The sequence below is a fragment of the Rhinolophus hipposideros genome (genome assembly GCF_964194185.1).
Source record: "Rhinolophus hipposideros genome assembly, chromosome: 11".
NCBI classification, from domain to species: Eukaryota; Metazoa; Chordata; class Mammalia; order Chiroptera; family Rhinolophidae; genus Rhinolophus; species Rhinolophus hipposideros.
In genome coordinates this window covers 72,890,232-72,916,476 of record NC_138057.1, presented here as the reverse complement: position 1 = coordinate 72,916,476, position 26,245 = coordinate 72,890,232, and the positions used below count along the sequence as shown (strand labels likewise).

At 44.7% G+C, this 26,245-nt stretch overlaps 1 protein-coding gene and 1 pseudogene across 2 annotated transcripts in view; both read right to left on the bottom strand.

Annotated features, from left to right (window-relative positions):
- Positions 1 to 8,157: 8,157 nt before the first annotated feature.
- LOC308505067 (olfactory receptor 1K1-like) lies at positions 8,158 to 9,070 on the bottom strand (annotated as a pseudogene). Its single transcript has one exon. The product of its transcript is annotated as an olfactory receptor 1K1-like (transcript).
- Positions 9,071 to 15,020: 5,950 nt separating this feature from the next.
- The window catches only part of OR5C1 (olfactory receptor family 5 subfamily C member 1), a gene marked incomplete at both ends in the record, with an annotated part of 100,525 nt that continues 89,300 nt past the window's right edge, over positions 15,021 to 26,245 (bottom strand). The window contains one exon of the mRNA XM_081066718.1: positions 15,021 to 16,031. Within this exon, the coding sequence (XP_080922844.1) occupies positions 15,021 to 16,031 (1,011 nt within the window). The remainder of the gene's footprint in view (positions 16,032 to 26,245) is intronic.

The following is a 26,245-nucleotide window of genomic DNA, read 5'->3' as shown; positions in this document are numbered from 1 at the left end:
CAAGTTGTAGAGCCAGTGGGCAGGGCCACGATTTGAAAGCAGGTCTGTCTAGTTCCAAATTTGTATTTCCATGATGCTATGTGCTTGGTGGAGAAAGCAAAATGATTGACAATACGATGAAGAGATATGTTAAAAAAAGGAAGGGGGGGAAAAAAGGTAGTGGAAATAGGTTGGAGGAAGAAAACAAGGGAGAGAATTTTAAGAAGAGAAAAAAGTTGAGCTGGGTAGAGCCCTGGGTCTCCTGGGCCTGCCTGTGTCTCATGTCAGAACCTCACCCCTCTGGACCCCACAGCTGTCTCCGCTGAGGGGTCCCACCCCCTTCCTGCCATGACTCCAAGACCTTCTGCCCAAAATCCCTCTGTGTACCCCAACCACACTGCCACCCACATCCTGCTACAGGTGGCAGTGATGGGGAGAACAGTGACCATGAACTCTAGCTCTTGGTAGCCAGCTGTGAGCTCTCGGACAAGTCTCTCCCTGGGTCTCAGTTTCCCCATTTGTAAAATGAAGGGTTGAATTAGATTTTTTTCACAGTTTAGAAAAAAACGTTTATTCATAATTTTTACTATCATATTGCTGTATTTTTCTTATTCAGCTTTACTGTTCAATTAGATGATCTTTTATGACCCTTCGGGGTCTTAAATTTTATGAATCAACAAATTTTTAAAAATTCACCTTTATTTTGAAAACCCACAGGAAAATTAATAGAATGTTAATTACAATTAACACCTGTATACCCTTCATGTAGCTTCATCAATAGTTAACATTTTGCTACCTTTGCTGTACCTGTATTTTGTGGAACCATTTGAAAGTAAGGTGCAGACATCTTGACTTTGCCGCTAAATACTTTGCAGCAGCCCCTAAGAATAATGTCCCTCTCCCTCATAACCACAATCCCATCATCACGCCCAAGAAAATTAACGATTAACTCAACAATATCCAAAATATAGACCATGTTCAATTTCCCCTATGTTTCCAAAATTATTTTAGTAAGTTTATTTTTAAATTCAGGATCCAATCAAGATTCAAACACATTGCATTTTGTTGCTTTAGTCTCTTTGAAGCTAGAACAGTTGCCTTACCTTTGTTTTTGTTTTTCATGTCCATGGCTTTTTAAAGAGTCCAGGAGACCAATGGTTTTCTGGAAAGCCCCCATTCTCATTTTGAATTGTGTTCTCATTTTTGACATTATTGTGACCAGAAGAGATGTTGTCTAGTTCTCACTACAAAGGTCAGGGATACCTGATGTCAGTTCGGTGATCCTAGGATTAATCACCGGGTTAAGGTGTAAATGCCAGATCTCCATATTATAAAATATTGTCCTCTTTGTAACTAGTATTAGGTTGGTGCAAAAGTGATTGCGGTTTTTGCCTTTATTTTTAACCTTTTAAACCGCAATTTTGCACCAACCTAATCTGTGATGTGATACTTGGAGACTCTATCTTTTTTCCCCCAAATCTTTCAGCTAATAGCTTTAGTATTTATTGATGATCCTTGCCTGAAGCAGATTATTACATTAGTGATTTTCTAATTCTGTAGTTTCTTTCACATGTATTACCTGGCAGTCTTCTGAAACGTAGACCCCTGTCTTCCCTCTCCCCTCTCTCAGTATCACTGTGGACTTAAAGATTTTTATAAATTCAGTGTTTATTACCATCTTTTTTTTTTGGTGCTTTTGGCCAGTGGTAGTCTTTTAAAGCCAATTCCTGTATCCTTTTGAGATGAACCATTAGTCTTTGGGCCCTTTGTTTGTTTCCGGCCTAAGATGTTGCAGAATCATGTGGTTCTTCTTTGTTTTGGGGCTTGGAATTCACTTTTCCCGGAAGCTCTGGTTCCTTTAGTGGAGAATGGCGTTTAGAACGAAAATCTAGGTGCTCTGTGTGCTCATTGCTACTAGGATGTCATTGCTTGTAGGCCCCTTTATTGGACAGAATTGGGGAAAAAAGTATTTTTAAAAAGTATGAATTCGGGCCGGCCCGGTGGCACAGGCGGTTAGAGCTCCATGCTCCTAACTCCGAAGGCTGCCGGTTCGATTCCCACATGGGCCAGTGGGCTCTCAACAAAAAAAAAATAAAAAAAAATAAAATAAATAAAATAAAAGTTTAAAAAAAAAAAAAAGTATGAATTCATATTGATATTTCCAATGAAAACAATTCCCAACATCCATATGTTTACTAATTTTTATTTTCATATAATTACTTAGTAGTTTCATAATTTTGCCTATGCCACTAACAATAACTCTAAAAATGTCAAGATTTCATTACAGTTCTTTTGTTTTCTTGTTTGTTTTTATAATGTATCTTGTTAAGGATATATAAAGTATTAAGTTAAAACATTTGAATTAACTTTTCTTGTGTGGTTACGTTATCAGTTTGACATAGAATTAGATTCATTTATTTCTGTATGATTCAATTTTCGGGTTTGCTTTTATTCATCGGTTTTAATCTAACTTTTTGAACATGTAAAGCATTTACCTATTTGAAAGCCAACACTATATAGAAAGGTAGCCTCAGAGCAGTTTCACTCCTATTTTTATTCCCTCCAGCCGAAGAATTTATTTTTGATTGTGTGAATGACCATGGGTCTCCCCAGTGAGGATTAATCATAGTAACTGTCTCACAGGGTTGCTACAAGGATTCATCCAGTGAGTTACAGTTCTCTGCACGGTGTGGCACATTAACCATTCCATAAATGTCATCTGTTTACTCACTATCCATTCTCCACAAAGCCTTGAGTCTACTTTTCAAAAAATGAGCCTTATCTAAGACCTTGGGGCCCTCTTGACTGCTTGGGAAAGCCATAGTTATCCTTCAAAACTCAGATCCATAAGTCTGTCTTGTCTCTTCAGAAATAAGCAGTCATACCAATGTGCGAGCTACTGCAGGTTCTGGTGACGTTGGTTAAGAAATGTTTTGGGGGCTCAAAGCCTGGCTCTAGCAAGTACTAGCTGTGCCTTTGTTTCCCACCTGTACAGTGGAAATGGCAGGAGTTCAGGTGACAGGCCCACAAATTAACACTGGCAAAGTACTTTGCACTTTGCATAACATATAGGAACGTCTCAACAAGTTGAGGACTGTTGTCCTCATGCTACCATTTTGTACGTAATGAAAACTTGAACGTTTTCTCTGCGTGTGAGACGTGAAAGTCCTGCTGATTTGAATGACGCTGTCTCCCTTTCTGGTAGGGTAACCTCATCTTCAGCGTGTGTGGTTGCCAAAGTAGAATCGTAATTGTTTGCTTACACATCAGACTATGAAGTCCTTGGGGACAGGGACAGTGTCCTGTCATTCCCATCTAAATTGACATAAGTGAATGCTTACTGCTTAAGTGGGGAAAATCCCCAAGGCCGGAGTTCTCCACAATAGGGCCAAAGGCTATCCGTTATATTGCTTTTCCAGGAATGTTATACATCTTTGATCAGAGGTCTACTCCGTACCTCTGCTCACTGAGAACCAAATCCCAAGTTCAACTTGAAGTCCTTCCATGCCAAAGCCTGTGGAAAGGTTGCTTATAACTTAAGATGGCCACATGGTGGCAGCAGAGGAGAGGAAATGAGTAGTTTTGTGACTTACCAGTCTCAATTTGGGACCTGAGGATGATTATGTCTAGCACTACATTTGAGTCATCTTAGAGAATTTGTATTTTTAGAAAAGAGAACCGGAAAGTATTACATTCACACACTTTAAATAATGAATAACAAAACAAATATTACCTGATAAATACAACATACCTACACTTAACTTTCACGTTGTGGTCAGTTAAGGCTGAGAGAAAAAGTGGCCTAGGAGGAGGAGAAGGCAATCCCAAGTTAAGCATTCCGAGCTTCTTGGTGAAGAGCACAGTGTTGGAGCTCAAATTCCAATCCCATTATTTATCCCCAATAACCTGTTGTCTCTGTTCCCCTACCTGAAATAGTAAGCGTGACCAACATGTATTGAGACTGACTAAGGGATGGGTCATTGCTTTAAGCACTTGATAGGTATTTTCTTAGATAATTCTCATAAGAACCCGGAGAGATATCATTATCCTCATTTTACAGTTAAGCAATCTGCCCAACCTAGTGAATAGTAAAATCAGCCCTTCAACCCAGAAACTTGGACATCAGAGGTCAGGATCTTAGCACTGCTTGGCAACGTCATCTGTGAACAGGCTGTAATAATGTTCACCCAGAAAGGCTGCTGGGAAGAGATGCAGGGTGCTTGCCCCACAGTTCGTGTTGTGGACTGAATTGTGTCCACCCAAAAGGCATATGCTGAAACTCTAATCCCTGTGAAAGGGTAAACTACAGGCCCCAAATGGCGTCACTACTGCTAACATCCATGATACCAAACCTAGATTTAACACCTGATTTACTTGTAGTTTCAGCTTCTGCCAGAAATACAGTCTTAACCAGTCTGGAATTTTGTAGTTGAGCAGCAGTAAAGTAATCTGTCGTGTGGGCCCTCTTTATTTCTGCCCCCCACCCCAAAGGAAGAAGAGTCAATCTGCATGATAAAACCCTTGCATTCCCTTCCCCCTAAAAAGAAGTCCTGGTCTAAAAACAATGCTTTGTTTTGCTGATAGCTCCCCGGCCACACCCTTCTTCCCCATAAAGACCTTCCATTTCAGGCCACCCCTCTGAGCACACTTCTACTTGCTGGATGGGATGGCCTAATTAATGAATTGCTTAAGAAAGCCAATAAGATCATTACATTTACTCAGTTGAATTTTCCTCTTTAACACCCCCAATGTGACTAGTTGGAGAGTACCTTTCAGGAGGTAATTAAGATTAAAGGAGGTCATAAAGGTGGGATTGGTGTCCTTATAAGAAGACAACACTGCAGCTTGCTTGCTCTCTCTGCTTGTGCACAGAGAAGAGGCCGCCTGAAGACAGAAAAGATGGCCATCTACAAGAGCTCTCACCAGAAACCAATCCTGATGGCACCTTGATCTTGGACTTCTGGCTTTCAGAACTGTGAGAAAAATTATTTCCTGTCACCCAGTCTGTGGAATTTTGCTATGGCCGCTCAAGATGACTAATATAGCTGGTGACCAGGAAATGATAGCTCTTCCAGTTTGTGGACTTGCTTCCCATGCAGCGCTCCCTCTGCTCCAAAGGCCTGCCATTGTCTTGTTTTTCCACATGTGTGTCTGTTGGCCTGGAAGCATTTCCAACCCAGCCAGCTCCTCCTCCCCAGCCCATTTCCTAATTTCAACACACATTTCCTAACTTGTCCACTCTGGCCCATGCCTTGTGCTGGGCGTTTTGGAGGCAGAAGGGAAATCAGACACACACTCTACCCTGAACAAATTCTTAGTCTAGTGTGTTGGGGGTGGTTGGAGGGAGGAGAGGAGAGAGGAAGAGAGACAGAAACCAGCAGTCCCGAAAGAGTGTGAAGACCCCATCAGACGGGCACATGGGGCTGGGGCAGCGCTCCAAGGTTGTGTGGACCCCGCCCCTTTTCCTTGAATGCTGTAGCCTCCTGAGCGTCCTGGGCTAACGGAGAAAAGGAGCTGGTTCTTGTGGACTGAATATTTGTCTCCAGGTGATGGGGTTAGATGGTGAGGCTTTTGCGAGGTAGTTAGGTTTAGATGAGGTGGAGGGTAGAATATGCATTTTACATTAACACCTGAAGTGATTCTAAGCAGATTTGGAATAAGAAGGGGTGAAGGGAGGCCCTTTTACTGTTCCTCATTTCAGCCCAGAACTGGATCTCTGTTCCAATGCTGATTTCAGCACTTCCTACTTTGGAGCTTTGGGCAAGTTACCTTCCTGAGCTGAAATGTCCTCATCTGTAAAGTGGGGATAATAGTGTGTGCTGCACAGGATTTTTATGAGAATTAATGCAAAGCCACCAGCACCAAATCTGGCCTCCATTTAACTTCCCACCTTGTCATTGTGGTTTCTGAGGTCTGTGGTTACTTGATTGCATGATGTGTGTGGTGATGACCTTGGTCAGGATTTTACCAACTGTCAGTTGTTCCGTGGTCCTGGGAGACAAGAAGGGGTGGAGTGGTGGTGTCTGTACATGTGTGAGATCTGGTTACTTGCCAAATGGAGGGTCATGTGATTAGTTTTGCTCATCTCATTCATCCAGCCTTCACCAATTTCACTTTCCCTTCCCACAAGAGAGGAGCTGAAAATGTTCCCCTGTAGGTTAAATCTGAGTGTGGGAGGGATTACAAAGTCTCTAAAGAAGGCAACCAAGAGATGAACCTGACTGTCTATAAAGAGAATATGGATCTGGTTATGAGATCTGACAAGGAGAGCCATGAAAGCAAGTGTGTCTTGGGAGTGCAATCCTCAGGGCATTGAAGGGGCCAGGACAGGCTAAGTCGGAGAAAGGTGAGTATCAGAAATAGATGGGAGCTCCATCAGTGTGCTATTACTGGGTCATACATCACCCCAAAATTCCGTGGCTCAAAACATGAATCATTTGTTTTCACTCGTGTGTCAGTAGGACAGCTGGGGGCTCTGCTCTGCACTGGGCTTACCTGGGTCACCTCGCCTGGAGCAGCTGTGCTCCACGTGTGTCTCATCCTCCTCTAGGGACCAGTGGACTAGCTGGGCATGTCCTTCTTATGGCAATAAAAGAATCACTAGAGAACAAGCCCAATAGCACAGCTTTTTGTCATGCCCCCAAATACCCCATTGACCAAAGCAAGTTGCATGACTGAACCCAAAGTCAAGAATGGAGGGCCACGTTATGCAGCCAAGAGCAAGGATTCAGGGATAGGTGAACCTGGGCCAAGAATGTAATATACCAGACTCCTCCAAGAGTGTCCTCAGCTCTCCCTTCACTCCCGCTGTCATCATTGCTCCCTCTGATGGCGCTAAAGCCCTTGGTTCCCCTTTCCTGGTTAGATCATAATCTGCATTGCTGTTCTGTGTGCCGGGCAGGGCTGTGTCTCTAGTCCTTGTGCCCAGTAAGTAATAGTGATGGAGAGAGAGAGAGATAGGAACGGGGGTGAGGTCGGGAGGGAGGACAGGGGTGGGGGGGAGGGGAGGACGGGGAGGGGAGGACGACAACAGGACTGGCATCTCAGGGCAATGGGAGTAGAGGAAACAGGACAAATGAGGTGTGAATAGGGTGAGTTAGGGAAGTACCCACAATGCCAGTGAGCTCAACTGTTTGTGTTATCAGCTTCTTGGAATATTGATCCATTCCTAGTATTTTAAGCAGTCATTTTACATGAGAAAGAGTCTTTCTGTCTTTATTTTTCATGTCTAATGGCTGCATTTTCCCTTTGGCAGCCCCTGCGTGACAGGAGGCTTAGGCAGTAGAAATTTTCTTTGTGCCCTTAGAAGGAGTAATCAATTTGCCATTTATGATGGGAGCTTCTTTCACTGCTAAGATCTCTCCAATTGCTGTACTTTTGAATGGAAGGCAGCCTGACTCTATAATGCATAAGATTACGTTAGCGCAGTGGCAGACTCAAACTCTTTTCTTGAAACGCAATTACTAATTTTTTTCTGGATGAGGTGGTTCCTAGTGCTACATGTCATTTTGAGTAAACAGAAGGATTGACAATATCGATGCCAGGAGGGTGGGCTAGATTGATTCTGAAATGGTCAGAAGTCATTTCTGGACAAACTCAGGGCATATGGTGGGTGAGAGGAAGCGGTGTCTTTGAAGAGCTCAGAGGCCTTCTGAAGAGGGGCTGCAAATCCCCTGAGCTACTGCAGCCTCGCTGGGATAAGTGTGAGCTCTTCCAAGGGAAACTCTGGGAAGTGAATCAGTCATTTGCACATGTTTGTGTTGCTTAAGGTGTTAAAAATCAGTCTCTTTATATTTCATGTGAAAAAGATCCAGGGGAAAATTCTTCAGTGGATTTATGAATGCCTTAGTGGTCTTTCTGGGGTTTGTGGAAGGATTTCTCCTCCTCTCTCCAGGTCAGTGTCATCTCCTAGGGCCACCTGAAGAGGCCAGAAGTGGATGGGGGTGGGGTGGGAAGGGGGCCCAGGGACCCACAGGCCTGGTGACTCAGGATGTTTGACTCTGTGTGACCTTGGGCAGTTCCCTTAACCATGCTGGGCCTCATTTTCCCAATTTATCAAATAAAGGGGTTGGATTAGATCAGGGCCCGTCAGGGCCATGGGGATCTCAGCTTTTGTTTTATATGTTTCTGTGTAAGATTTCATTAGAAGAAAAGAGGTTTTTGTTTGTTTGTTTGTTATTATTTGTTTTTTGCTAAAGCTACTGATCTAAAGACTTTTAAGTTTCCTTTTATCTCCAAATGGCCTAATATGGCAGTTCTAATCCCAGGTGGTGGCAGGCTCCGGCAGTGGGGGCTGGACAGGCTGGCTGCAGCCCTCCTCTCTGGAAGGAAGATGGGTAGAGGTGGGATGAGGAAGTAGGTGCGAATATCTTGGAGAGATAGGAACCTGAAAGCTTCTGCCTCGTAAACCTGTTTGGTAAAAATTTGGTCACACCATGAGGGTCTTTCAGACCCCAAAACATGCACCTGCCCTGGTCTGGGAGTGGCCACCACTGCGGCACCCTCGGTGAAGATGAGCATCTAGAGGTGGCAGGTGGCAGAGCATGAGAGCCGTGAGAGAGGCTGGTGGTCACAGAAGAAGTGGGTTGCTTGATGGGAAGCACAGAAGACAGGGTGGGCCCTACACAGGATATGCAGGAGGGAGTGAATGTGGGAGCAGCCGTGCACTCCCCACCAGGGCTGTGTGCATGGCCCGGGACGTCCTTGTGGCACAGTGCCGGGTATAGCGGTCATAGGTCATGGCCGCCAGGAGACATCTACCACTTATACCTGGGACCAAGAAGAAGTACATCTGGGTTGGCAGCCAGCCAGGGAGATGGAGCGGTCGTCAGCCAACAAGTTAGCCAACATCTGGGGTACAGTGACAGAGGTAAAGCATAGGTCAGCAAAGGACAGGTGGGCCGGGAGGAAGTACATGGGTGCATAAAGGGCTGGCCTGGTCCAGACGGTGGCCACAGAGTCCATTACCCAGGATGCCCGCCATATACAAGACTGAGAATAGCACAAAGAGGGACCACCACTGTCCAAGACTCGTTGTCAGTCCCAGTAGGATGAATGGGGCTCCCTCTAAAGACTCATTGACAACATCCATGGCCAGCCTGGTGCTTCACCTAGAACCCCAGGTGTTCCTTTTTACCGATGGGCCATCTCCCCAGTTTCTAAGGAAAAGGGTGAAGAGCAACTAAATTGCTCAAGGCTTCCTGGCCATGAGGAAAATCATGGGTTTGGAGTCAGAACACTCTATACACAGGTGTTACAGTGGGCAAGTCATTTTACCTCCTCTAACCTTTCTTTTTGGGCCTTATGCTCCCCGTCTGTAAAATACGGGCGCCAAACTAGGCGACCTTCAGGGCCACTTCCAACTTTGATCTTTTGTGATTTTAAGCAAAAACAGAACAAAGAATATCACCCAGAATGTGGACTAGAAAAAGAATAAAATTTGAAAGAAAAGATAAAACAGAGAGGATCAAAACAGCAGGTAAGGGATCTAACGGACATTTATTTCAGGAAACAAGATGGAAAGATAGAAAGGAGGAACATATCAAAGAAATAAAAATTCCAAATCTGTAGGGTACACATGTGTATGTTGAAATGAATATGAATCCGCCGGAACACCTAGACCCAAATCATGACAGTTTAGAACATTGAGGAGCAAGAGAAGAACCCAATACCTCCCAAGGGCACATGTGGTAAGGATCTAATGATATTCCGATAACTAGACCGCCCTCAAATGTTTCAGCATCAACCGTAGATGATAGAACATAGTCAAACAATATCTTCAAATTCTGAAGGAAAAATGATTTGGAACCTAGAATTCTATATAAACCCAAAATATCAATCAGATGTGAGAGAAGAATAAAGATACTTTCAGACTTGGGGAAAAAACAAAACAAAAAAGTACAAAAGAATGTGGATGACTCCCTAAATCCTGGAAATCTTTTCCCATGACATCAAACATTTGCTGAGAAACATTTGCTGAGACAGACACACCACCAGGCACAGAGGCTTAACTCGTAAGGATCGAGGTACCTTGTTTCAATGCCTCCAGTTTTTCCTTTCTGAATCTCATTGCAGAAGTCTTGGACAACTCTCCAAAAAGGGGTCTTAAAAGGTGAGGGGTTTTAAAGCACAGGTTTGCTGAAAGCTGTGCTGAGGCCATCCCTGTAGTGGAGTAATCTCCTAATTTATTTCCATATCCTCTATTAAAATTTTTTTTTAAAAGACAAAATCAAATAAATGCCCTAGTGTCTTCCTTTTCTTCCCCAATTGGGTAAAAAGAATCTTCTGGCTTTGGCTCCCAGTAGGGCATCGTTTCTCAAACTCCCAATCATGGGAAGTTATTTCCCAGGAGGGAAATACGGTCAAGGTGAGTGAGTACGATGGAGGAGGCAGCCTGCTTATAAATGGCAGGAAACTGGACCTTCCCTGACCTGTGTCTGAATTGGTCCCAATAAACATTCAAATACACTGAGCTATTTGCAGACACATCCTTACGCAGTCACAAACACACTGTGAGGGCATGCAAGCCTGGGTAGCCTCCGGCTAGTCTCTGCAAATACATACCAGGCATGCTCCATCATATACAGAAATGTGGACCCAGCACACACACTCACACCTAAGTAAGCAGACAAGCATAATCACAAGACCTACAGACACAGCCCATCATACACATAATCAAATGGTGAAAAGCAATCACAAAATAGCCCTGAGGTCAGAGGGAGACGATCATTCACGTACCCCTATTCATGGAGGCTCATAGTACTGTGACAGCTACCGGCACTTGTCATGCACATCACACTTTCATTGACCACCTGTCTGTGTAACTACCCTCCCAGTGCCTATCACAGCCGATTGTCTCGATCACAAAATCGTATCCTCATGCACAGCCTCAGGCCCACAGCCTCTCACCTTCACACTCATAGGCTGCTGATGGGTCACAGCACAGATGTGCCCCCCCCCAGAGGGGCACATTTTTATATACACTGCCCCATACCCCAACAACGTCTTTGTACAGTGATGGTGGTGCACAACCGCGGCCTCACACAAACAGCACACTCACACCACACACATGACTCACGCTCACAGTCACATACAAGAGGACAGATCTGCACACTCTCCAGCCTGGCCCCAAGTGTACACTCTGGCCTCTCCACGCCACAGGAGGAAACAGCAGCAGGGACCTGTGGTAGCCTACCATTGGAGGGTCTGAGCCACACTGATGGGGCCTGGGGGCCTTGGGAGCACCTTAGCTTCTCTCCACAAGTGGCACCCCGTTCCCCTGGCCCTTGTCCCTACAGCAGAAGGCAGCTTGGCTCTGGGGCTTGTTATCCTTCCTCTCTAGAGCCCAATTTAATGGGTGAGTGCTGCCTCCAACTCAAGGGACATTCAGGAGCCCCATGCATGGTGACGCTGCTGCTCCTCAGTCCTTGTGAAGGCCAAAGAGAAGCATCAGGCTTCCTCCTGAACCCCAAGCAGAGTGACTGGGTGCAGGGGAACTCCGGGTCTACAGCAGCAACTTCTGGGGCCAACCTTCCTGTCCACGCAGCTGTTGCTGGCTTCTTGTAGGAAGAGTAGGAGTGTGGGAGGGATTGTGCCTCTGTTGACAGTGGGAGTATGTACATGTGTGTGTGACTGTGTGTGTATATGTGTGAATGTGTGTTTGTAGGATTGTATGCCTGGGTGTGGAGAGAGTGATCGTGTCTCTGTGCAATCTAATGTGTCCATGAGCTTGAGTGTGTGCCTGAGTGGGCCACTGTATCTGTCTGTGTGGGTGGCCACACCTATGAGAGTGTGTCTTTGTGTGTGAATGTTTCCCATAGGGGATTAGGTCTGTGTTGGAGGGGATATGTGTTGCTGTGTGTGTACTGCAGCCTGAGAGAACTGTGCCTATGTGTAGCATTGCAAGTGGGAATGGCTTTGCATGACACAGTGTTGGGACACCCGTGAAGGGTGATTTTAAACATATAAACTTGCACTGATTTCCTATTGCCTATTGAATAAAGTCCAAATTTCACTACTTGATATCCAACCCATGGAGTATCCTTCCCATTCCCAGATCCCCGATCTTCAAACTTCCCTTCACTTCTTTCCCAGCACATCCCTCTGAAGCTAATTAAATTGGTTTCCTTAGAGTCTCCAGCACACGCTGAGCTCATTTAATCTCTATGCCCTTGTGTGTGTGCACTTGTCCCCCCTCCATGGGATGCCCTTTCCCTGAAGCCATACGCATGCTGCAGGGCCCAACTCAGTTTGTGCAATAAGTGACCTGTATCAGAGCCTAGTCTTTGTCACCCCAAACTGCTTTTGTCTTTATTGCCTGTCCTAGAAAGTGGTGTTCAAAGAGGCTTAAAAAGGAAATACTTTTTTGGAATTGGGGAGCTTTACTGGGCATCTCACTTTAGGAGCAAGGATCTGTTTCTCTTCCTTTATTCTCCAGATCAGGCTCTGTTATTGTCTTCTAACCCTGTCTCTTTCCACTTGTTTTCTTATCTATCAAGAAGGCCCAGTAGAGTAGCCTGAAACTTTACGTTCCCTCTAGGTGATGTCTAGGATTTACGTAATTATCATATCTGGCTACTCCCCTGATTCTAAACATGTGGAAGGACCACGGACATCCTGTACGGCCATGATGACAGAAGCAGCCACATGCCTCTGGAAACTTTCCCCTCATCGTGCTAAGGGCTGTTTGTCATGAGAGGCCAACAAGAAAAGACCACAGAGGAGGTCTTTGAGTATAAATATCACTGAATTAGGGGCAAAACTCACATTCTCAGTCCCATGGCATCCAACTCTTCTGATAATACCTCCAACGATTGTCATGGCACATTAGTTGTTATGCTCATAGGAGGTAAGACTGGGAAAAGATTATAAAACCTTGTGATGGGAGAAGGGGTTTTAATTTACGTAAGCCTTTGTCACATGTGCTAAGTTTAGGATATTGTACCCTCTACTCTAAAAATACCAGTTCTGTAGGAAATAGTGATCAACCACCCTGGTTTGCCCAGGACTGTGGGAGGTGGTTGGTTCTTAAGATACAGGACTTGGAGATTAAAACTGGGACAGTTGTGGGCAAACCAGGACGAGTTGGTCTCCCTGTCAGGAAATCTATAAAATTCTTTAAGATCTGAGGAGATGGTTTTGCCAGCGTCCCTCTCACCAGTAGTCTGGGACCTCTAAGAAGACCATACTTACTAAGAGGGAGGATCCTGGTCCCAGTATCAAGGGGCGTCACCTCCCCAGGGAGCCAGGATGAATCTTCAGTCTTCCTGCAGTCAGTACCTGGTGGCTGACTTCTCCTTGAAAGGAAGTGGAGTGGTGAGGTCAGCCTCTGGCTGGGGCCCAAGGAAGACTCCCTGGGAGCCAATTAGATGGTGAATGAAGAATCACTTGACTCTTATACCTCATCACCCTTGGCCTCATCTCAGTCACAGTCGGGGGAACTAGGAAGGGGATCTGGGAGGAGCTGACGTTGGACTTCAGCCAAGCTCCAGCTCTCCTCAGAAGCTCCTGCCATAACTCCCGGCATCCACTCCTGTCTTGCTCCTGCATGAAGGGGCTCCCCAGGCAGAATGCAGTGCCTTGGGCTTTGCCCATGTATAACTGAATCAAGGAGACCAAGAAAATAAGTCAATATTGTGGACTCGGGGGGTTCAAGACAGTAGGTCTGAAAGGCCGAGCATGACCCCAGGCTTGGAGCACTGTGGTTCCCTTTGCCCAATAGATTAGGGTTGTGGTATTCTCTCTCCTAACCCCAATTCTACCTCTGGATCTTGTAATCTCAACACATAGCAGTCTACTATACCTGACCACATGCTAATCTGGGCATGCTCATAACTTTGAATGAAACTTAAATCCACCATAATCAACTCTTGCCCTTAACCTTTAAGAAATATTAACCATTATCCATAACCCTAAATAAGTCTTAAATTAACCTGACCCCAAACATGTCAATTTGATACTTAAACTACTCTTCTTATGCCTAGCTTTCATCTAGTTCTGAACTTAGCTAACTGTAATAACTAGCCTGTGACTTAAACTTACCACAAACAGGATCCACACACCAACTTAATTTAGTTTAAATTTAACAGAGCTCTAATGTGAAATGCACTCTAACTTAAATTTAATCTAGCAATAAAAATGACACCTGAACTCCAATCTCAAGTAATCCTGCACTCTAACAGTAAAGCTAACATATTTCTAATATTCCTAATGAGAGCTGAAATTTACCCAAACTCCGACTCCTAAATGTATCCCAAAGCTACTATTAATTCAAATCAACCCAAATCCTAAAATTTACATAATTTTAATGCAATCCTAAATTTTCCAGATGACTTTTAAATTCTAAACCTAACCCTGGCTCTACCCTAATCCTAGTCGTAGTTGTAACCTGAACGCTAACCCTCACTTTAGTCTAACCATAACTTTAATCCCGACGCTTTCCTGACCTCCTATCAGAGGCCTGAACTAATCTAGCCTTGGCTAAATCCTGACCAAACTCTTGGGATTTTAGGAATGAGCTCGTGTATGTCCAGTGCTGGACAGCCATTTCCCTGAGAGACGCAGTAATACAAGGCTAACAGGAAGGGGCCTTTGCCTCACCCGAGTCAGTGCTGTTCTTTGGTGAGTGGGTTCTGAAGGTGCTGTCTTGAGGTCAAGGAGAGCAGGTGCAGAGTCACTGGTCATGAAGACCCTTAAAAGGACAAGAGTCTAGAAACACTTGCAGCCAACCCAGCTCTCAACTTGGGATTTCTTGAAATCCTCCCCTTACAAGTACAATGGCAAAGCAAACCTGTGTTAGTTCCTTCCTGGTGACACCTGGGCGCTTTTAAACCTGGAGGAACCTAAGGCAGCTCTATCGCAGCGGGAACCTGATCTTGGTTCTGCTCTAGGCCTCGCTCTAGAGGACCTCCAGGTTCCTGAGTCCCTTCTGTAAGCTTCCTTTTCTCCCCCTTTTCAGTCCCTCAAATAATGACAAGAGACACCTAAGCCAGAGGACCATCTACCTTTACCAGCAACAAGGGCGACAGAGTGTCCTCACGTCTTCACCGCCAGTCCTGCCCTGCCCGCTCCGGCCTCGCCTGGCTCCCGGCGCCCGGACAGCAGGACCGGCTCCAGGTCCTCCGGAGGGCCTCCTTGACCTCCTTGTTGCGGAGGCTGTAAATGAGCGGGTTGAGGGCCGGGATGACCAGGGTGTAGAACACAGATGCCATTTTGTCGGTGTTCAGGGCATAGCTGGAGCTGGGACGCAGGTACATGAAAAAGAGTGTCCCATACAGCATGGCCACAGCCGTGAGGTGGGAGCCACAGGTAGAAGCTGCTCGCCGGCGGCCCTCGCCCGAGTGTATGCGGATCACAGCCGCGGCGATGAAACCGTAAGACACGGCGATAGCCAGCATCGTGGCCGTCTGGATGAAGCCGCACACGGCGAAGAGGAGGAGTTCGTTGAGGCTGGTGTCGTTGCACGAGATGGCCAGCAGCGGAGGGATGTCGCAGAAAAAGCTGTTGATTTCCCGGGAGCGGCAGAAGCTCAGGCGGAAGGTGAAGGTCGTGTGGACAAAGGCACTCAGCGCCCCGCCCACGCCCGACGCTCCCAGCAAGGCCAGGCACAGGCGCCGCGACATGGCCGTCGTGTAGCGAAGAGGGTTTCCGATGGCCACGTAGCGGTCGTAGGCCATGGCGGCCAACAGGCAGCACTCCGCATCAGCCAGCCCGGCAAACACAAACATCTGGAGGGCGCAGGCCGCGTACGGGATGGTGGCCTGGGCCAGCAGCAGGTCCACCAGCATCTTGGGGCCGATGGCGGAGGAATAGCAGGCGTCCAGCAGGGAGAGGTTGGCCAGGAAGAAGTACATGGGCGTGTGGAGCCGGGCCTCCGCGCGGATCAGCACCACCATGCCCACATTTCCCAGCAGGCCCACCAGGTAGACGGGCAGGAAGATGAGGAAGAGGGTCAGGCGCAAGTCCCCACGGTCTGTGATGCCCAGCAGGATGAATTCAGCAGGGACCACCCTGGCCCCGGTGAAGTTCTCTGGAGTCATCCTTCTGGACGGAGACTGAGGTGAGGCAAAGCAAAGGGGAGAGAGACAAAGGTCATGACCGGCATGGAGGAGAAAGCTGGGAGTTCCTCCTGGGAGTCAGGTGGATCTGGGTTTCAGTTTCAACCGTGTAACAGAATTGCTGTGTGACCTTGCACAGGCCATCAAACCTCTCAAAACCTTTGTTTCTAACTCTGAGACATCACTACAGCTTAACCTTCAAAAAACGCAGGAGTTCTGGCTGAGTCACTTTTGTATCTACAATTCTGAGGACATTGCCTTGCATGCAGTAGCTGCTCAATACATATTTGTTAAGTGAATGAATGATGAATGGGATGAGAGGGCCAAGGATTGAAAACTCCACGGCTCTATATGCATGCTCCCCTCTCGTTTCCCAAGGAGGAAAAGAGACAATGCAGTGGGTGGAGAGAGTCTCCTGATAAAGGGTAACTCCTATGGGTCTCGAGGTTTGCTGGGAGGACATCTTTCCACTGGGGTAAGACCTGGGAAAGAAGAGTTCAGCAGTGGTTGGCTGGTATGTTGAGGGGGGCGAGGATCAGGAGGGAGTGGAAAGAACAGAAGATTTGAATGCATTCCTGGGCCAGACTCTTCATCTCTCTGAGTGTCAATTTTCTCATCTGTGTAATGAGAAAAAAGAGCTGCAAGGATTCAATGAGATAATGCACGAAAAGCATCTCACAGAGGCCCTACCACACAGCAGGCATTTAACGAAGGTCCCGTGAATTGAATTGAATTGAGCTGAGTTCTAGATGCCTTGCCTCAGTACTGGAAGGAAGCAACTTTAAGGTAATCAAAAGTAGTGTAATTTCCAAAAAATGTAATGTTGCTTCACACTCTTGTGCTTTTACACTCGATCCCTCTGCCTAAGACCCATTTCCTCCTTTTGTGTTTGACAAAACTATCTCTGATGGAAAGCCTTCCCTGATGTGCTCAAAGGAAATGCAGCTTCTCCCTTGTTTGTGCCCTGCTCACATCTGTCACAGCCCTTCATCATTCTACTGCACGTATTATTTGTGTGTCCGTCTCTCCCGTGGCCTTTGAGCCCCTTGATTCAATATTCATTCAACAAACATTTACTGAATGCTACTAAATGCTAAGAAGGGCCCCGCAATTCATTTTTACATTTCTAGGGTCTGGTATATAACCAGTGCTCAATAACTATGAGTTGAATGTATGAAACAGTGAAGAGTATGAACAGTGGCAGCTGCAGACTTGATTTTGAGCCCGGGGTCCACCACTTTCTGGTGTGTTCGCTTCAGGCCAGTCATTCACCTCCCCCAGCCGATCTTCTCATTGGAAGGGAGGAAACATACCTGTGTGTCTGTTGAAGGGTCCTAAGAGGAAATAGGTGAGCAGCACAAGGCCTGGAGCTGAGTACATGCTCTTTCCCTTTCCTCTAACAGAAGTTTAGATGTTTGGCCCCTACTGTGCCTGGTGAGGGTGATGAAGGCCTTCCTACAAAGCACAGCTGGGATGAAAAAATTTGATGCTATCACATGTTGGTGAGGTTGTGCTGATGGGAATGTAAACAAGACATTTGGAGGACCATTTGGCCATTACTACCCCCCACTGTGCACCCCCTAATGTCTCAGTGGGCCTGGACTGTTATTACAAAGCACCATAGGCTGGGTGGCCGAGACAATAGACAGTTATTTCTTGCATTTCTGGAGGCTGGGAAGTCTGAGTTTAGGGTTCCATCACAGTTGGGCTCTCCTTCCAACTTGCTGATGGCTGCCTTCTTACCATATCCTCACATGGCACAGATACAGAGCAAGCTGTCTGGTCTCTTCTTATAAGGGCACAAATCCCATCACAAGGATCTTACCCTCATGACCTCACATAAACCTAATCGCCCCAAAGGCCCACTTCCAAATACTATCACATTGGGGGTTAGGGTTTCAACATAGGAATTTGGGGGGCACACAAACATTTAGTTCATCACACTTAGCAATTCCACTTCTGGGTGTTTACTTTTGAAAGCTCTCACACATACAAGGAAACATTCACAAGGCGACATACGCCAAACATTAGCCAAACCTAACTGTTTATTAGCATGCTCATGGATGGGAGTTAAACAGGAATGAATTCAACTTAGCTGTATCAATGTGGAGAAATCTTAAAAACATATTGAAATAAAAACATAATTTGCAGAGAAATATACAGATTGATGAAAAAACAGAAAACAATAGTACCATGTTTCCCCCCAAATAAGACCAGGTCTTATATTAAGTTTTGCTCCAAAAGATGCATTAAGGCTTATGTTCAGGGGATGTCATCCTGAAAAATCATGCTAGGGCTTATTTTCCAGTTAAGTCTTATTTTGGGGAAACACGGTATATATTATTATGTGTATATATATATATATATATATATATATATATATATATATATATATTTAAATATATGTATTTTATATATATATTTAAATACTGCTGTTCCAACCACAGATGGGGTCCCAGCTAAAGGGTCCTAGGGCACCCCAGAGGGTTTCATCCCCTTTGCCCATCCCCATATCCAGAGTTGATCCTTATCTTTTAAGCTCAGGGGCCATTTTTTCCAGGAAGCTTTATCTGAATACCCAACCACCCAGCTTTTCAGGCTGCAATCCCGCTCACTGGGCTCTGTATTGTAGCCCTACCCCATTGCTTTATAGTAATGTGTCTCCCTCACCTAAATGAGCATTTGGGACGATGCCCAATTCTTCCCACTGTCTTTGGGGACACAGAATTTTAGGGATCTTCCCCTCTTCCTTGGTGGGGTCACTGGTGGTGGTTAGACAGCCTCTAGGGGAAAAGTGTGAGGTTCCCACTCCACCCAACGACATGTTTTCCTTGAACAAAGTCAGCTGACTGGCTCAAATTCTGCACCCAGAACCCAGTTGGTGGCAACCCCCTATGTGTTTCTGTCTGGCCACATGAAAAGCAAACAGCACTCACATTCATAAGGTGGGGAGCAGAGCTGCTTCGAGTGCCTCTCCTTTTCTCCATCTGTAAAATGGGAACAATGAGACTTCAGGCCTTTTAAGATCCTTTAAAATTTGAGTGCAAGGATTCCCAAACTTCAGTGAAGTAGCTCTCATGGAGAGAGTGAGTGTGTGTGTGTGTGTGTGTGTGTGTGTGCACGTGCTCATGCATATGCACAAAACATAAAGAGTTAATTCTCCAATAATTTCTCTTTGTTGCCTTACTACCTATGAGGAGTAATACTGACATTCTAGAGCTTCTTTCCTTGAAAACCAAGTTCCAGAGAAGGAAGGAGACTTATTCCAAGACACAGAGCTATGAAAGGAGAGAGTTGGGGTTTGAACTCAGACTTGGCTCCAAATCCAATTCTCTTTGTCTCTAAGCAGAGATCCTAATTACTGGTAGGTCTCTTAATAGATTACCATGCTTGTTATTGCCACTGTCATGACCTAGTTCTCTCATCGTGAGATTGAGCTAATTGGACCTGATCAGTGGTTCCCAGTGTACTGTGTGAACTGGTGTCATTAGAATTACTGGTGGAGCTTTGTAAAAAAAATAAAATCATATACATATGATTTTATATATATAATATATTCACCATACACAGTGCCCAGAAATTCCAATTCAGGGTAGGGCTCAGAAAACTGTACTTAAAAAATGTTCCTGGTGATTCTGATATACAACTTGATTTGAGACCCCGAGCAGCAGTCGTTAATGTGCATAGGAATCCCCTAAGGATCTGATTAAATGCAGATTCTATCTCAGAAGGACTGGGGAAGAGCCTGAGAGTCTGTCTTTCTAACACAACCCAGGTGATGATGCTGGTTTGGGCACCACGGTTTGAGCAGCAGGACCCTAGGTCATACTGGGCAGCGTTTTCAGCTCTGACACCTTTGGATTCTAGCTTTCTGATTGGTTCTCTTAGCCTCTCCCTACTAGATCCTTTTTCTCTGCTGAAATCTTTGTTTTTGACTCCTCCTCTCTCTCCAGGCCCCACTGTACTCATGAACACTTTTAAATCTGGTGAGGCTGGCCTCCTGGCATTTCTCAATATGTGGCTTGCCAATTTCCTATCAAGTTTGAGAGTTCTTAGCTCATTCTTCCCCAGCACAGACATTTGACATGTCTTGGTCCAGACGCCAGCAGCTGTCTCCGTGGTGGTGTGTGGTCACTGGATTGGTAGGACATACCTAGAAGATGGAGGTGGGTGGAGAGGTCTTCTGGCAGAGCAGCTTCAGTCCAGCCTTTGGGGTAAGAATGGCAGGCAAAGGTAGCAGGGACGTGCCCCACCCCAGAGGAAGGAGCAGAGGGACTTATACTCTTTTTCAGACCCTGAGGGAATGGCCTCTGTTTTCCTCCTGACTCCTTCCTTCTCCACTGTTCTGGACTCCATGGAGACTCTCTCTCCACATTTGTTGGGGACTCTGTGACAGCTAGTGGCAGGGGAATGCCAGGGATGACTCACTCTTTGGTGGTTGGGGAGGTTGGAAAAGTTTGGCTGAGTGGGTCCCCAGGCTCTGCGTGGGGGAGACAACCATGCTGCTTGATGAGAAGTGTCCTTTTGGCTCACGTTCCCCATCCATTCTTCAGGACTCAATATTTTCCTTATGCTTTATGATCTTCTACACAAACACAGATTCTCCTTGTGGTTCTTCTAACCCTTCACATTGTTCCTCTCGCCTGAGATGTCCAGCCGCTTCCTTGTCTGGAAAACTCTTCCTTTTATTTCAGAAACGAGTCAAGTACTACCATTCTGCAGGAAGCCTTCCTGCCTCTGCAGCAGAGACACTCTTTCCCTCTGTGCGTCTTGGAGACACACTGTACACCACCAGAACATGAGGCCAACACAAACAAGGAAACATATGGAGTCAGCACTCAGCAAGCTAAATCAGAACTCTTGGTGTGGGCCCAGGCACAGGTGATTTTTAAAAGCTCCCAGGATTGAAAACCACTTGGACTGTCCATCTAGGATTAAGAACCGCTCCTCAAGAGATGGCACTGGGGCTGAGCGTGAAGTCAGGACTGAGAGTCGCAGCCTGTGGGGAGTACATGGCTATGGGCTGGGAAGCTGACCCTAGAATCCCCTCATTTCTATGGTGTGTCTTAAGCCAACCTGTCATTCATGTTAGCAGAGTGTTCATTAGTTTGTTCATTAGAGTGTTCATATCGCAATCCACTGTGTTCTGGATTTATGTTTAAGATCCTAATGATGAACCAAACAGCCATAGTCCCTTTTCTCATGGATCTTATAGGGAGAGTCAGAATTAATAAAAATATAGGGGAGGGCGTTTTAGGTGGGAGTAATGGCATGTGCAAAGGCCTGGAGGTGAGAGTGCAAGTGACACATTTGAAGACTTAAAGAAGGCCAGTGGGGCTGGAGCTCGGAGAATGATGGAGAGAGAGGTGTGACTGAGCCTCGTGAGGTAGGTAGATGCCAGATAGTGGAGCTTTACAGGCCATCTAAGTATTTTTATCCTAAAAGCAGTGAGTTGCTACTGAACCTTTAAGGAAGGGCTGAGACATGATGAGATTTACATTTCCGAAGGATCACTCTGATTGCTGTGAGCAGAAGGGATTGGAGGGGAGACCAGTCAGGAGCCTGGTCATAGTCCAGACTCAAGATGATGGTGAAGAAGGGGCACGTTTGGGACTGGGCGTCAAACCAGCAAGCTGCCTTGAAGGCAAAATACTAGTGAAGCAGATGAAAGCTCTGGGCATCTCCCAGGCAGGGCTGCCTTTAAGTGAGCTATGTCTGGAATTCTAGAAGGCATGGGCTGGGCATTGTGGCAGAGACAACAGATGCAGGGTGTCCTGCGGGGTCTCTGGTCCCGCTCCCCACATGAGAACGCAGGATATGGTGAGGCCAAAAAGGAACACCCACAGAGCCATAGATAGGGGAGTCACACCACTGTAGTCTCGCTGGCCGTTGGGTTGGAGACACAGGAAGCAGGAGCCACACTGTCCGCAACCCGCCGTCCTAACTGCAATCCGTGCTTGCCAGCCACCATCTTCTTGCTAGCCTCCATTTTCTGCTAGCGTAGCCACAGCAGTTATATTAGTGGCCAATGGCACACTGGTTACAGCTGACGGCCAACTAGCCACAGCTGATGGCCATCCAATCACAGATGATGGTCATTTACTACCTGAGACAACACCTTTCTATGTGAGGCCGAGAGCCTGGAAACTGCTCTCTGGGACTCTGTCCCCACAGAGGGAGTACTCCTAGGATTTTGGTCCCAGCTCTGGAAGGGGGCAGAACCTAGTACACCCCCAAAAGAGCATCTGCTCCTAGCAGTATACACAGGTAGAGCCTTCCACTCCAGGTAGAACCTTCTGTGAGGAACTGCATATCCTGGTAAGAACTTCCCTTCCTATTAAGGGTGTGTGGGAATGTGTTTCATTGACCCACCTCTCCCATGGCTCAGGCTCCCCTATTTGCAGCACAGAAGACCCTGTCCACTGTCTCTAGCAATGTGGGTGCCACTAGGCCCTGTAGTTCTTCCAAATGCCTCCACCTCTATTTCGGCAGCCTGTAGAGAGGGAATGGGAGAAGTTCTTGGGAATGCCTTGCAAATAGATGGGTCTAGCGGGGGCAACCTGCCCATATACAGACTGCAGTCACTAGCCAATGCTGACACCATCTGGACAGAAACAGGAATGAAGTGTAACAGCCAGGGGGCTGAACTCAGAGGTTTGGCTGGTGATCACTCACTCGTGATCTAGTTAGTGACTAATACTCTTAATTCATCTAATATTACCCATACTGATCTAAAACCTGGTCTTCGGCACCCACTATCAATAACACTGGGCATGGGTATTCTTTTTCTGTCACATCAAACTGCTGACCAGAGGGTTCTAATGATACCACCGTCAGAGCCCTGTGTGGCTGCACTTAGGTTTGGGATGGGTTCCTGTGGCTCACCCTGGGTTATGGACATTTGAGCACCTGGGCACCTCTATGCTGGGAACAGAGAAAAATCACTCTAAACAGGACCAACTCATTTATCCATTTTTTTCTGTTACTGCTTGTACTTTTTGTGTCATATCTAAGAAGCCATTGCCTTATCCAGGTCACAGAGATTTACTCCCATGCTTTCTTCTAAAAGTTTTAGTTCTTATGAGGTCTATGATCAATTTTGAGTTAATTTCTGTATGTGGTGTGAAGCAAAGATCCAACTTCATTGTCCCAATACCATTTATTGAAAATACAACTTTTTCTCCATTGAATTGTCCTGGCAACCTTGTTGAAAATAAATTGACCATAAGTGTAAAGGTTTATTTGTGGACTCTCAATCCTATCCCTTTGATCTATATATCTAGCCTTGTGCCAGTACTGCATTGTCTTAGTTACTACAGTTTTATAGTAAGTTTTGAAATCAGGAAGTATGAGTCTTCCAACTTTGCTCTTCTTTTTCAAGAATGTATTGGCTATTCTTGGTGCCTTGCATTTCTATGTGAATGTTAGAATCATCTTGTCATTTTCTGCAAAAAAAAAGATAGCTGAGATTTTGATGGAGATTGCATTCAATCTGACTTATTAGTTCTAATAGTTCTTTTTTTGGTGGATTTCTTAGGAATCTTTAAATACATAACATCTGTTATCTGCAAATAGAGATAATTTCACTTCTTTCTTTACAATCTGGATGTCTTCGACTTCCTTTTCTTAATTGCTCTGGCTGGAACCTCTAGTACAATTTTGAATTTAAGGCAAGAGTGGACATCTTTATGTTGCGCTTGATCTTAGAAGGGCAGGAATAGAAAGGATAGACAAAAGGACAGTGGAACTATCATGTCCACGTGATTAGACTGGACTGGTGTGACACGGTACTTTATGCAGATGGTGTAGCACTTAAACTGGGTGGGCCTGGAGTAGAGGAAGTGCCACACAGGGGGAAATGACATTCAAATAAAAGGCCATGAGGAGAAATGTGTGTGGCATATATGAGTAAATGATAGTTCAAATGTAGTCAGCATCCTATTTGTTAATTAGGAGACAAGAAATGGACAGGAAACTCTTACAGAAAATGAGTGATATGAGGGAGAGAATCACTTTAATATTTAATATTATTCTAAAAGTCATATATTGTTTCAGTAAAAACCCAACACTTTGTATATTAAAAACCACTGAATCATATACTTTAAAAGGCTGAATTTTATGGTATGTGAATTCTATCTCAATAAAACTTATTAAAAGTAATACGTCATACTGAAAGGGAAAACCTATTCATAGGAACTCTGCATAGAGAAGGGTTTTCTAATGATAACACTGGCAGAAGAGTCACAGGAGATATTTTTTATTGGTTTCATATATGTAAATTGAAAACTTATATATGTCAAAAAATCAGAAAGAAAACTGAAGGATGAAGGATGATTGGGCAAAGTTTGCACCATAAGTAAGAAAAGTGTAAAGTTTAAAATTTTAATATAGAAAGGCCTTATACTAGTCTTTAAAATAGTTAAATGATGTGAAGAAATAATTAAGAGAAGAATAAAATTTATTCTAAAATTTATTCTAAAATTTATTTACAGACAAGACAACAATCAATTAGCAAGCAAAAATATTAAATAAAGAGGTACTGTTTTTTATTTATTATATTTGCAGCAATTAAGTCAAAAATTAGAACAGAAAGTATTGGTAGGATGCAGAGAAAGCAGGTCTCTCCCAGAATGTCAGCTGGAATGTAAAACATTAACAGTTTTGTGAACTCTTTTAGCAATATGTATCATGAATCAGAAAAATGTTCCACCCAGCAACTCCAGTCCTTAAAATTTATTGTAAGGACATGGGGAGATTTATATAGATGGTTTATTCACAATGATTTTCCTTGTGTTATTATTTATAGTAGCAACAATAATTAGAAAAATCTAATCTAAAATGGAAGATTATATATAAACATGGCACCTGCTTCTGCTATATTAATTAAGGAAATGTTTATGAAGATTTAATAATTAATAGTGTGAAAAACATTCATATTATAAGATCGTGTGAAAAATCAACATCTTAACGATATAAGATAAATGTATAGAAAAAAGAGCCATAAAAATTTGTGTAAAGTATTCACAGTGGTTTCTTTTAAGAAGGGATTTAAATTTTTTTCTTTATATTTTAGACATTTATTATAATGACATAAATGATTTCTCAGTTGGAGAAAAAATAAAACAAAGTTTAAAAAGTAAAGAATACAGACTGGTCATAACTGACAAATAAGAAACAAATTCACCCGCCAGAGACAAAGATCCAATCCCAGATATGTGACAGTGGACGAATATCTTAACCTTTCTATGCCTAGGTTCCTTTTCTAGAATATTCTTGCCCTTTCAGGCCACACACACACACACACACAGATTCTGCCTACTTGGTGTCATATTCTCCATTTTGAGACCAAAGAGTTGTGTTTCTTCCAAGGCAGGATCAGAATTGGTCCTGGAAGTCCAGAGCCTTGACTGACGTCCTGACCTGCCTAGTCTTGCCATCATTTCTTGTTGCTGGGGAAGAATTTGTAGTCCTACAATGTGCTTATATTGAACTTTCTCCTAAATGGAGGGATTTGCTGGCATTTTTGGTGTTCCCAACTCTGGACTGAACCTGCTTGGATTCATTTAACCACTCATTGGGTCACCCTGGAGGGACTGCTGGTCATGCGCCCTCTCTGGGCTGCAGCTCTGTGCTCGGCCTGCTGGTCCTATTCCAATCCTGCAAAGTCAGAGCCTCCATTTTGTTTTTCTTTTCTTTCTTTCTTTCTTTCTTTCTTTCTTTCTTTCTTTCTTTCTTTCTTTCTTTCTTTCTTTCTTTCTTTCTTTCTTTCTTTCTTTCTTTCTTCTCTCTCTCTCTCTCTCTCTCTCTCTCTCTCTCTCTTTTTGCCCCTTTTTCTTCTTTTTTTTCATTCTTTTTTAAAAATTAGTTTCAGGTGTACACAACAATGTAATAGTTAGACATTTATACCTCTCACAAAGTGATAACCCCTCTCCCCCAATCTACTACCCCTCTGACATCACACACAGCCGTTACATTTCCACTGGCTCTGTTCCTTATGCTGTACTCCAGTTCCTGTGAATATATATATATATATATATGTATATATATACATATATATGTGTATATACATATATATATATAAAATTATAGTTCACATTTATTATTATTCAGCTTCAGCTTCGGGTGTACACTGCAGTACTCAGCCACCCGCACCATTCATGAAGTGGTCTCCCTAATAAGACAAGTTTCCGTCGGATACCCTACAAAATCTT